General features: G+C 40.6%; 1 protein-coding gene across 3 annotated transcripts in view; it reads right to left on the bottom strand.

Moving 5' to 3' along the window:
* The window catches only part of LOC118390085 (glutamate receptor 1-like), a 124273-nt gene that overhangs the window by 70468 nt on the left and 39832 nt on the right, over positions 1-13973 (bottom strand). For all 3 annotated transcript variants that reach the window (XM_052529374.1, XM_052529375.1, XM_035780285.2), the window contains exon 3: positions 36-275. In XM_052529374.1, coding sequence (XP_052385334.1) covers positions 36-275 — 240 coding nt within the window. The remainder of the gene's footprint in view (positions 1-35; positions 276-13973) is intronic.

The raw sequence follows: 13973 nt of genomic DNA, 5'->3' as shown, positions 1-13973 counted from the left end.
AACACAAAGAAACGTGAGATAATGAAGACCAGTACCTGAATGAGAGCTATACATGTAGACAAACTTGGTCCATTTGTAGTGATGAATCAGGGCAATGAGGGGCTCCTGAAGCTCCGGTCTCAGCTGGATCACAAACTGGTTGTTGGTTTCTATGGGGAAACTGGGTGTCACAAAGCAGACGTGGAGAGCCCCGCAGAACGACATGAGCATGTTCATGGTCTTCCTGTCATACAGTCCGATGATGGCATAGACTCCTTTGGAAAACTGTGAACAAACTGTGGAGAGGAAAAGTAAGAGGAAAGATGAACATGTTAGGTTTATGAGAGTTCCTGTTTATACCGGTATCAAACCTCGGGTTGCAGGGGTCTATTGCAACTTTCTGCCCTGTTTCTGTAAAGTACGTCAGACCGGTCTGGAGAGGGTGGGAGAACATGAAAAGATGAGAGCTCCGAGGGGTCACAGTTCAACAACAGGGGGAAGACAATTGTTGATCATGTGCAGGGTGTAAACAAGTTTAATTTTAAAACACATTTTGTGTAATAAAACATGCAAACGGGATCAATAAATTAATAGATACATAATTCAATAAGTACATAATACATTGGAAATCACACCAAGGGATGAAGAGATTAAGTGGTACTAAGATAAGTGCTATGTTAAAGTGCTTGATATAATACAATTAAATATGAAAAAGACTAAACCAGATTGAGCAAATAAATACATTGTTTTTTATTGAACTTCCTCTTCCTGTCGGTGGCCCCTCCAGCTCTCTTAATTAGGCCCTCACTAACTCCCACTGTCGAAGCTTTATCCTCCTCTTTACCTCACTAACTCCCACTGTCGATGCTTTATCCTCCTCTTTACCTCACTAACTCCCACTGTCGATGCTTTATCCTCCTCTTTACCTCACTAACTCCCACTGTCGATGCTTTATCCTCCTCTTTACCTCACTAACTCCCACTGTCGATGCTTTATCCTCCTCTTTACCTCACTAACTCCCACTGTCGATGCTTTATCCTCCTCTTTACCTCACTAACTCCCACTGTCGATGCTTTATCCTCCTCTTTACCTCACTAACTCCCACTGTCGATGCTTTATCCTCCTCTTTACCTCACTAACTCCCACTGTCGATGCTTTATCCTCCTCTTTACCTCACTAACTCCCACTGTCTATGCTTTATCCTCCTCTTTACCTCACTAACTCCCACTGTCGATGCTTTATCCTCCTCTTTACCTCACTAACTCCCACTGTCAATGCTTTATCCTCCTCTTTACCTCACTAACTCCCACTGTCGATGCTTTATCCCCCTCTTTACCTCACTAACTCCCACTGTCGATGCTTTATCCTCCTCTTTACCTCACTAACTCCCACTGTCGATGCTTTATCCTCCTCTTTACCTCACTAACTCCCACTGTCGATGCTTTATCCTCCTCTTTACCTCACTAACTCCCACTGTCGATGCTTTATCCTCCTCTTTACCTCACTAACTCCCACTGTCGATGCTTTATCCTCCTCTTTACCTCACTAACTCCCACTGTCGATGCTTTATCCTCCTCTTTACCTCACTAACTCCCACTGTCGATGCTTTATCCTCCTCTTTACCAATCATTCCAAGTGGAGCCAAGGTCTTAAATGTGGCTATCCATCTGGGTTAGGGTAGAGTAGGGTTAGGGTAAGGTTAGGGTAAAGGTAAGGTTAGGGTAGAGTTAGGGTAGGGTTAGGGTAGGGTTAGGGTAAGGTTAGGGTAGAGTTAGGGTTAGGGTAAGGTTAGGGTAGAGTTAGGGTAGGGTTAGGGTAGGGTTAGGGTAGAGTTAGGGTAGAGTTAGGGTAGAGTTAGGGTAGAGTTAGGGTAGGGTTAGGGTAGGGTTAGGGTAGAGTTAGGGTAGAGTTAGGGTAGGGTTAGAGTTAGGGTAGGGTTAGGGTAGGGTTAGGGTAGGGTTAGGGTTAGAATAGGGTTAGGGTACAGTTAGGGTAGGGTTAGGGTAGAGTTAGGGTAGAGTTACGGTAGGGTTAGGGTAGAGTTACGGTAGGGTTAGGGTTAGGGTAGGGTTAGAATTAGGGTAGGGTTAGGGTAGGGTTAGGGTAGAGTTAGGGTAGAGTTAGGGTAGGGTTAGGGTTAGGGTAGGGTTAGGGTAGGGTTAGAGTAGGGTTAGGGTACAGTTAGGGTAGGGTTAGGGTAGAGTTAGGGTAGAGTTACGGTAGGGTTAGGGTAGAGTTACGGTAGGGTTAGGGTTAGGGTAGGGTTAGAATTAGGGTAGAGTTAGGGTAGGGTTAGGGTAGAGTTAGAGTTAGGGTAGGGTTAGGGTAGGGTAGGGTTAGGGTGTGGTTATGGTAGGTTAGGGTTAGGTTAGGGTTAGAGTAGGGTTAGGGTACAGTTAGGGTAGGGTTAGGGTACAGTTAGGGTAGAGTTACGGTAGGGTTAGGGTAGAGTTACGGTAGGGTTAGGGTTAGGGTAGGGTTAGGGTACAGTTAGGGTAGGGTTAGGGTAAGAGTTAGGGTAGGCTTAGGGTAGGATTAGGGTAGGGTTAGGGTAGGGTTAGGGTAGGGTTAGGGTAAATTTCGGGTAGGGTTAGGGTAGGGTTAAGTTTAGGGTAGGGTAGGTTTAGGGTAAGGTTGGGGTAGTGTTAGGGTAGGGTTAGGGTAGAGTTAGTGTTAGGGTAGGGGTAGAGTTAGGGTTATGGTAGGGTAAGGGTAAGGGTAGGGTTAGGGTGTGGTTAGGGTCAGGGTTAGGGTTAGGTTAGGGGTAGGGTAGGGTTATGGTAGTGTTAGGGTAAGGTTATGGTAGGATAGGGTTATGGTAGTTTTCGGGTGGGGTTAGGTTAGGGTTAGGGTAGTGTTAGGTTAGGGTTAGGGTATGGTTAGGGTAGTGTTAGGTTAGGGTTAGGGTAGGGTTAGGGTAGGGTTAGGGTAGTGTTCAGGTGGGGTTAGGGTAGTGTTAGGTTAGGGTTAGGGTAGGGTTAGGGTAGTGTTCAGGTGGGGTTAGGGTAGTGTTCAGGTGGGGTTAGGGTAGTGTTAGGTTAGGGTTAGGGTAGTGTTCAGGTGGGGTTAGGGTTAGGGTAGGGTTAGGGTAGTGTTCAGGTGGGGTTAGGGTTAGGGTAGGGTTCGGTGGAGAGGAAAAGGCAAGAGGAGGAGAGGTTGAACATGTGATTTGAATTGATTGACATAATGGGACCCATGTCGTCATTAAAGTGATACTTTTGACTCATCTGCCCATAGAACATTCTTCCAAGTCTCTTGATGATCATCCAGGTGCTTCCATGTGCTTTTTGACAATCTTGAGTCAACTTCTTGGAGTGTAAGGGGGCAATTATTTTTTCACACAGGGGAATTTGGGTGTTATATAACTTAGTTAATTAAATAAATAAAATAAGTATATATTTTTGTTATTTGTAAACGCAGGTTCCCTTGATCTAATACTAGTATTGGTTGAAGATCTGATTACATTCAGTATAAAAAAATATGCAAAAATCAAGAAAATCAGAAAGAGGCAAATACTTTTTTTCACAGCACTGTATAAAACAGGTGATACAAAGAAATGCACTGCTATTTGTACGAGAACAATGAGAAGAGATGGGGTAATTGTCACATCAGGAATGCAACGTAGTGCCATGTTGGTGACAGCTATCTTTGCAACCATTCACTGATGCTCTTAATAAGGTGTTCTTTAAAAAAAAAAATCTTCTTCAAGTCTCTATTTGTCTGTGTATATATTTTCTTTCATTCCATAGTGCGGCTCAATCATTTCTGCACTGTCACTCATTGTGGCTTCTCTCTGCAAGTGATTTGCTTGTTATCCAATAGAAGTCTCTTGTAGCGATCTGAAAAGACAGGAGCTGCTGCCATAATATTATATGATAAAGAACTGCAGCACAGGTGTCGTATACACACTGTCTATATCTATATAGAACGCTTTGATGTATACCTGCGAGCGAGTCAGCCGACTTTATTCATCTAGACATTGCTGTTCAGTGAAGAAAGAAAACCAAAACAGTGATTCAAGTCTACAAGAGGAAGACTTGATCTGGAGAGCCTGTAAAAGTTTCTCTGTTGCAGCTGTGTTCGCAGGGAGAACGCTTTGTTATTGTTTCAACTCCAAAAATAAACCTACTTGGAATTACTCGTATTAAGTGGATTTGAATTTAGTTTCTTTCTGATTATACAGATGTAGGATCTTAATTTGAGCCAGCTTGTTACAGCGGAAATTCTTTCCTGCAGCAACAGGAAATGGGAATTATGTGGATTATCATTTATTGATATTTTTTGCAGGGATTGTACATTTTTTAAACCTTTTTAAACCGCAAACCACATTTTTCTGGTGATCAAATCAAGATTCCACATCTGTATTTTGTGAAGATTTTATTAGTCTTTACTGTGTATGCTATGTTGTTCCTATCTAAATCTCAACCACATTTATCCTTGTAACAGCCAGGTCCATTTTTCCTCCAATGCAAAAGATACCAGAAGACTCTTTTATTATTGTTTTCAAGATACACATCTTTCTCGCTAGGAGATACAAAGGCAATACAAGACTCGACAGTTCTTTTATATCCTTGTCCCATGTACCTTTAATCTCTTTATCATTACCCTCCAGTGTATTTAAGTAGAGTACTCTAGCTATAACAAATTCGTCCCACTGGGCACACCACGTAATTTCAATGTGGAGAATTGGGTAACATTTGGTTTGATACGTTGATCAATGAGATTAGAATCTATTTTCACCCACTCAAAAAGACAGTCAAACGTTTGTTGAATTCCCAATCTGTTACCACAATGCTTCAACCATCTAAAAGTAGAACCAAATTCCAATGGAAAATCAATATCTGATTTTCAGTTTAGTTGTCAACTAAATGTGTTATCACTGCGCATTCAAACATTTAAAAAGCACAGCAAAGTTTAAATGGGAATACAATGTCAGATATTTTGTCAATTTATACAACAATTTAAAGTGTTATGACTGTGCTTCATCTAATAGCAAAACTAAATAACCCTGGATTGGAATTTAGATGATTTAAATACAGTTGAAGTCGGAAGTTTACTTACACTTAGGTTGGAGTCATTAAAACCGGTTTTTCAAACACTCCACATATGTCTTGTGAACAAACTATAGTTTTGTCAAGTCTGTTAGGACATCTACTATGTGTTAGGACATCTATGTCTAACATCTAACATCTGTTAGGACATCTACTTGGTGCATGACTGTCACGGTCGTCATAAGGAGTGGACCAAGATGCAGCGTGGTCTGTTTCCATTCCACGCCAGCAGCATACCACCCTGTATACCACTGCTGGCTTGCTTCTGATGCTAAGCAGGGTTGGTTCTGGTCAGTTCCTGGATGGGAGACCAGAAGCTGCTGGAAGTGCTGTTGAAGGGCCAGTAGGAGGCACTCTTTCCTCTGGTCTAAAAAGGATTGGGGACACTGCCCTGTGTAGGGTGCTGTCTTTCGGATGGGATGTTAAACGGATGGCACTTATCATAAGAGTAGGGGTGTTAACCCCAGTGTCCTGGCTAAATTCCCAATCTGGCCCTCAAACCATCATGGTCTCCTAATAATCCCCAGTTTACAATTGGCTCATTCATCCCCCTCCTCACCCCATGTAACTATTCCCCAGGTTGTTGCTGCAAATGAGAATGTGTCCTCAGTCAACTTACCTGGTAAAATAACAGATAAATAAATCCTTTATTATGGAATAGAAAGAACAAAACAAACAACCGAAACGTGAAGCTACTACTATGCTCACAGGCAACACATACATAGACAAGATCCCACAAAGCACAATGGGAAAACGGCTACCTAAATATGATCCCCAATCAGAGACAATGATAAACAGGTACCTCAGTTTGGGAACCATACCAGGCCACCAAAGAAATACAATTCTCCTAGATACCCCAACCAACATAGAGAATAAACAGCTCTCTATGGTCAGGGGGTGACAATGACACAAGTCATTTGTCCAACAATTGTTTACAGACAGATTATTTCACTTATAAATCACTGTATCACAATTCCAGTGGGTCAGAAGTTTACATACACTAAGGTGTCTGTGCCTTTAAACAGCTTTGAAAATTCCAGAAAATTATGTCATGGCTTTAGAAGATACTGATAGGCTAATTGACATAATTTGAGTCAATTGGAGGTGTACCTGTGGATGTATTTCAAGGCCTACCTTCAAACGCAGTGCCTCTTTGCTTGACATCATGGGAAAAAGAAAATAAATCAGCCAAGACCTAAAAAAAAATTGTAGACCTCCACAAGTCTGATTCATCCTTGGGAGCAATTTCCAAATGCCTGAAGGTTCCACGTTCATCTGTACAAACAATAGTATGCAAGTATAAACACCATGGGACCACTAAGCTGTCATACCGCTCAGGAAGGAGACGCATTCTGTCTCCTAGAGATTAATGTACTTTGGTGCAAAAAGTGCAAATCAATCCCAGAACAACAGCAAAGGACCTTGTGAAGATGCTGGAGGAAACAGGTACAAAAGTATCTATATCCACAGTAAAAAGAGTTATCGACATAACCTGAAAGGCCGCTCAGCAAGGAAGAAGCCACTGCTCCAAAACCGCCATAAAAAAGCCAGACTACGGTTTACAACTGAACATGGGGATAAAGATCTTACTTTTTGGAGAATTGTCCTCTGGTCTGATGAAACAAAAACAGAACTGTTTGGCCGTAATGACCATTATTATGTTTGGAGGAAAAAGGGGGAGGCTTGCAAGCCGATGAACACCATCCCAACCATGAAGCACGGGGTGGCAGCAGCATGTTGTGGGGGTGCTTTGCTGCAGGAGGGACTGGTGCACTTCACAAAATAGATGGCATCATGAGGAAGGAAAATTATGTGGATGTATTGAAGGAACATCTGAAGTTAAAGCTTGGTCGTAAATGGGTCTTCCAAATGGGTCTTCCAAATGGGTCTTCCAAATGGACAATGGCCCCAAGCATCCTTCCAAAGTCGTGGCAAAATGGCTTAAGGACAACAAAGTCAAGACATTGGAGTGGCCATCACAAAGCCCTGACCTCAATCCTATAGAACATTTGTGGGCAGAACTGAAAAGGCGTGTGTGTGCGAGCAAGGAGGCCTACAATCCTGACAGTTACACCAGCTCTGTCAGGAGGAATGGGACAAAATTCACCCAATTTATTGTGGGAAGCTTGTGGAAGGCTGCCTGAACCGTTTGAGCCAAGTTAAACAATTTAAAGGCAATGCTACCAAATACTAATTGAGTGTATGTAAACCTCTGACCCACTGGGAATGTAATGAAAGAAATAAAAGCTGAAATAAATCATTCTCTCTACTATTATTCTGACATTTCACATTCTTAAAATAAAGTGGTGATCCTAACTGACCTAATACAGGGCATTTTTACTAGGATTAAATGTCAGGAATTGTGAAAAGATGAGTTTAAATGTATTTGGCTAAGGTGTATGTTTAACTTCCGACTTCAGCTGTACTTGATGCATGTTCATCGTATTGAGGAGACCAAAGCGCAGCGTGATGTGAATTCATCTTTTTAATGGAAGACGAAAAAAAACACACAAAGTACACTAAACAAACAAACAAACAAACAAACATACAAACAAACAAACAAACAAACAAACAAACAAACAAACAAACAAACAAACAAACAAACAAACAAACAAAATAACCGGTATCAAAACTGAGTGCAAACATGCAACATCACATAGACAATAACCCACAAACCAAAACTGGAAAATGGCAACCTAAATAGGATCCCCAATCAGAGACAACGATAAACAGCTGCCTCTGATTGGGATCCAATCCAGGCCACCATAGACCTAAAAAAATGTCTAGACTAGACAAACACCTCTAGACATACAAAAAACCCTAGATGAGACAAAAACACACATACCACCCTCGTCACACCCTGACCTAACCAAAATATATAAAGAAAACAAAGAATACTCAGGTCAAGGCGTGACACATGTGGTCATTGCAATTTGAGATCCTGCACAGACTATTGTAGCATTTGTGAAGATCTCCACAGACCTAGGACATTTGTGAAGAGCTCCACAGACCTAGGACATTTGTGAAGATCTCCACAGACCTAGGACATTTGTGAAGATCTCCACAGACCTAGGACATTTGTGAAGAGCTCCACAGACCTAGGACATTTGTGAAGAGCTCCACAGACCTAGGACATTTGTGAAGAGCTCCACAGACCTAGGACATTTGTGAAGAGCTCCACAGACCTAGGACATTTGTGAAGAGCTCCACAGACCTAGGACATTTGTGAAGAGCTCCACCTGACCTAGGACATTTGTGAAGAGCTCCACCTGACCTAGGACATTTGTGAAGAGCTCCACCTGACCTAGGACATTTGCATGCCATCTTGAACATGCACGCTTTCTATGATTTCGTAAGAAGACATTTGGCGTTACAGTAACCTCAAAATGTGGCCAGGGACGTGTTACTCATTTTAAAGTTGAATAAATACACTGAGTGTTCAAAACATTATGACACCTTCCTAATATTACATCCCCCACCACTTTTGCCCTCAGAACAGCATCAGTTCAAAGCCTTCCACAGGAATGCTTGTCCATGTTAACTCCAATGCTTCCCACAGTTGTGTCAAGTTGGCTGGATGTCCTTTGGATGGTGGACCATTCTTGATACAAACAGGAAACTGTCGAGTGTGAAACATCCGGCAACTTTGCAGTTCTCTATATAATTCGGTACGCCTGGCACCTACTACCGTACCCCGTTCAAAGGCACTGAAATATTTTGTCTTGCCTATTCACCCTCTGATTGGCACACACACACAATCCATGTCTCAATCGTCTCAAGGCTTAAAAATCCTTCTTTAACCCCGTCTCCTCCCCTTTCATCTACACGGATTGAAGTGGATTTAACAAAGTGACATTGATAAGGGATCATAGCTTTCACCTGGATTCGCGTGGTCAGTCTATGTCATGGAAAGAGCAGGTGTTCTTAATGTTTTGTATATTCCGAATATGTGTATTGTCTATTTTTAGTTTAATCCTGGACTGAATTTAAACAATAGATGTTGATTACTTCCCAAATGCCAAATAGGCCTAAATAGCCCCGTTGATAATATAATATATAATAATATAATATAATAATATATAATATATAATAATATAATAATATATAATTGATCAAGTATGATTATATTTAATTTGCTCTGCTCAACTTACCCTTTGGAATGACTTTATCAAGAACAGTGAATCCGTTAAGTGGAGGTTTCTCAACACTCATTCTCACAATAGCACATTGGTAAGTCAGTGACAAATATCAATGCTGGCCTTGTTTAAAAACCTGGATGGGAGACTAAAATGATAGCTGTAGATGAATCAACTCTCCAGCAGGAGGTGCTGCTCAGCTTATTGTTATTTGGGGATTTTAGTGGATAATTACTTTGATGATTTTATGTTGTTTCAAAGGTACACATTTATACAAGGTTTGTCTATGTTGAATATTGGTTAACATGATGACATAATCACGTGGTTGACATTTCACAATACAACACTTCCAATGTGTTTTCCACGTGGTAGATTCCACATCACAATATATTGACAAATTTACATTGAAAACCATGTTGATTTAACCAGTTTGTGCCCAGTGGGCTATTCATGATAGCGGACCTTGTATTGTGCTCAATGGAGATTGTTTGCACCACAGCCTGCACTCAGCAGTGAGAAAAACAGGTTTTTTCTCCTGAGGGGTTTTTTGGGAGATGCAGAATGCTCCAAAAGTGAATGATCCTCTCTGATTCTCTGGCTCCCCAGTGAAAACCAGCTGAGGGCAGCTGAGGCTCTCTCGTCTGGCAGACTGCTCTCTAGCTGGTGAGATTTGCTTTGGCTACAGTGAGGATCAAATAAAGACTGTCCGTCCAGTTGGGACAGTCTTACGCAACCTTATCTTTGCGGAAGCACGCCGTGTTGACAACAGTGATAATGCATATTGACTTTTAAGAGCATCGAGACAAGTCACTTTTCCAGGCAAGAACTGGAGCCAGACCTAATCATGAATCAGAGCCAGAGCTGAATACAATTCACTTCTTAAAAGACCTAAACTCAGGTTCTTTACGTGAATTGTAATAATGGTAATCCCCTTATGTTCTGCAGGCTTTGACACAAAACAAAGCTGATATGTTTCTGAGTTTATTGTGGTGAGATGTGGTGCTCTATCATTCTCACAACATATCAGCCAAAGACACTGTCATTACAGCCAGATTACATCAGACTTTACCTACGTTATCACTAGAGCCAGATTACACCAGACTATAGCCACACTATCATTAGAGCCAGATTACATCGGACTTTACCTACGTTATCATTAGAGCCAGATTACACCAGACTTTACCTACGTTATCATTAGAGCCAGATTACACCAGACTATAGCCACACTGTCATTAGAGCCAGATTACACCAGACTATAGCTACACTATCATTAGAGCCCGATTACACCAGACTTTACCTACGTTATCATTAGAGCCAGATTACACCAGACTTTACCTACGTTATCAGTAGTGCCAGATTACATCAGACTTTACCTACGTTATCATTAGAGCCAGATTACACCAGACTTTACCTACGTTATCATTAGTGCCAGATTACATCAGACTTTACCTACGTTATCATTAGAGCCAGATTACACCAGACTTTACCTACGTTATCATTAGTGCCAGATTACATCAGACTTTACCTACGTTATCATTAGTGCCAGATTACACCAGACTTTACCTACGTTATCATTAGTGCCAGATTACATCAGACTTTACCTACGTTATCATTAGTGCCAGATTACATCAGACTTTACCTACGTTATCATTAGTGCCAGATTACACCAGACTTTACCTACGTTATCATTAGTGCCAGATTACATCAGACTTTACCTACGTTATCATTAGTGCCAGATTACACCAGACTTTACCTACGTTATCATTAGTGCCAGATTACACCAGACTTTACCTACGTTATCATTAGTTCCAGATTACATCAGACTTTACCTACGTTATCATTGGAGCCAGATTACACCAGACTTTACCTACGTTATCATTAGTGCCAGATTACATCAGACTGTAGCTACATTATCATTACAGCCAGATTACACCAGAATATAGCCACACTATCATTACAGCCAGATTACACCAGAATATAGCCACACTATCATTACAGCCAGATTACATCAGACTTTACCTATGTTATCATTACAGCTAGATTACACCATTTTATAGCTACACTATCATTAGAGCCAGATTACACCAGACTGTAGTTACATTATCATTAAAGCCAGATTACACCAGACTTTACCTACGTTATCATTAGTGCCAGATTACACCAGACTATAGCCACACTATCATTAGAGCCAGATTACACCAGACTATAGCCACACTATCATTACAGCCAGATTACACCAGACTATAGCCACACAATCATTAGAACCAGATTACACCAGACTATAGCCACACTATCATTAGAGCCAGATTACACCAGACTATAGCCACATTATCATTAGTGCCAAATAACACCAGACTATAGCTACCCCCGCCCCCTATTCTGCCTAGTAAGTGGTTGCTTCCTAGGTGCATCAAGGAGCAAAAATCTGTTAGCAGGACACTAGATACTCTAGTGTAGACAGTATCGTCAGGAGAGAGTTTCGAGTGACAGACACAGCATTTGATTTGATTTTAGAGATGGACAGGATTTACGTATGTAGCCTATTGATTCCTTGTTGATGAATAAATAAAACAAAAATGTTTTGTTGTTTCTCTGTAATACTAGCAACCAATTTGGCTTGGAGTTGGCTTCAGCTAGTCAGCTACATAAATTCCCAATCTCCCAATCTCATAACTAACTACCAAGCTATTTCAGGCTTTCAATCAAATTAGAGTAGCTTGTCTCCAACTGTCTTAGCTGTCATGCCTGCTGGCAAGGTTGCTAGACTTTAGAAAAAATGTAAGTCCTCCTTCAACAAGGTGATCAAATAAAGATACTACATCTGTAATTTACCCAGTGTAAGAAGGATACAGACCAAGGTCGTTATAGTCAACTCAAATTGAAACTAATACAAAAACTGAAATAAAACAAACCTGTTTGAAAAACTAAAACTATTCTGAGACTATTATATTTGACTCCAAAACGAACTAAAAAAACATTTTTTTTGTTTTTTTCCTAAACTTTGGGCAAAAATCTAATGGGGTTTTCAATTGAGTTTTGGGGGAATTTTCAAACTACTGAATCTGGTGTGTAAATGCTGCCAGTAGAAGAGGGTGATGTTTCAAATAGGGCTATCTTGTGCATCACTATCGCTAGCTAAACAGGGGTAAAACAGCTAGGCAGCTAACTTGATTCTTCTCACACGTTAAAAGGCATTGGACTGGTGTAAACCCCTATACATCAGTGATGTAAACATGGGCAAGAGAGAAACATATTTTTGCACCAGTCTTTTAAATCCAAGTCACATTGAGCTGATGTACGAAGGGCTATATAAATACATTTTATTTGATTTATAATTGAAACCTAACCTAACCTGTGATCTGACCCATCACCTTATGTATTGCTGTCCCCCAGTTGCAAGAACTGAAATCCCCCCCCAAAAACAAACACACTATATATACAGCACAATGTCTCCTAGCCTCCCAGGTATGCTTTACAGTATGTCCCTACCGCTATAAATGAAACTAAAAAATATAAAAACTCATTAGAAATATTTGTACACTACTATAATTAAATAAAAACTAGCATCTCAGGTCAACATTTTTTTTAAACATTTTTTATTTTATTTTATATATTAAAACATATCTATTATAACCTTGATACAGACCTAATGTCAGTTAATGTGCTGCGTCCCCCCTCTAGCTCACATCACTACAGAGGTCTGGAATATGGCCACCAGCCATACATACTATGTATAGCCGAAGACTTAAAGAGGTCATATACTGTAACAGTTTACGCTGAGCAGACTGAAGAAACAGGCAGGATATCTGAAACAACCAAGCACTCCAGAGACCAGCTGTCCTCGTCATGTCCTCTCTGGCCTTGGTCCTGTTCCTGTCGGCAAATTCTATCAAGCTAATGAGATATCTGTCACATACAATCAACACAGAAACACCCTAAAACCAACCTATTCCACACACAGAGGGATAAATGCCCAAGTGTGACGGCACTTTATTTCTAAATAACCCAGAGCTGCTAATAGTTGCTACAGGGCCTGCAGCTGGTCCTAGCTTCAAAACACGATGCCTCACAACCTGTAGGTGCTATGTGATTCAGAACCTTTCGTGATTGTTCTAAAAACAACAACAACAACAATTATTAATAATAATAACAACAACAATATTAACAATAATAATAATAATAACAACAACAGTAAAAATAACAATAATAGTAACAATAATAATAACAACAACAACAACAACAACAACAATAATAATAACAACAATACTACTACTACTACTACTACTAATAATAATAATAATACTAATAATAATACAAATAATAATAATAATAATAATAATAATACAAATACTACTACTACTACTACTACTACTACTACTACTACTAATAATAATAATAATAATAATAATAATAATAATAATACAAATACTACTACTACTACTACTAATAATACATTGTATATAGCAGATGCCATTCAGGACACTCAAGGACACCTTTCATTAAAAGGCAGTGCGTAGAGAAAGACAGTCAGGAATGACTGTTGGTTTTAAAGCCCTGGGAAGGAATGAAGGGGAGATGGAGAGAGGCTTCCTGTTCTCCCTGTGTATAATATAAATCCTGCTATCATCACGCAGGCTCTTGTGGGTCTGTGCTTGAGTGACATGACTGGGACATCTGGCCTGGCTGCATGTCACCATCGTGAAGGAGGTGACATGAGTTGGGAGGATGACCACAAGCAATCTCTGACCGACGAAACACACTGGACAACCTGGCACAAGCATGACGTGCTACTAGTGTGGGTCAGTGA

This window comes from Oncorhynchus keta, chromosome 11 (assembly GCF_023373465.1).
Source record: "Oncorhynchus keta strain PuntledgeMale-10-30-2019 chromosome 11, Oket_V2, whole genome shotgun sequence".
NCBI classification, from domain to species: domain Eukaryota; kingdom Metazoa; phylum Chordata; class Actinopteri; order Salmoniformes; family Salmonidae; genus Oncorhynchus; species Oncorhynchus keta.
This window is presented reverse-complemented; position numbering and strand designations above follow the sequence as displayed.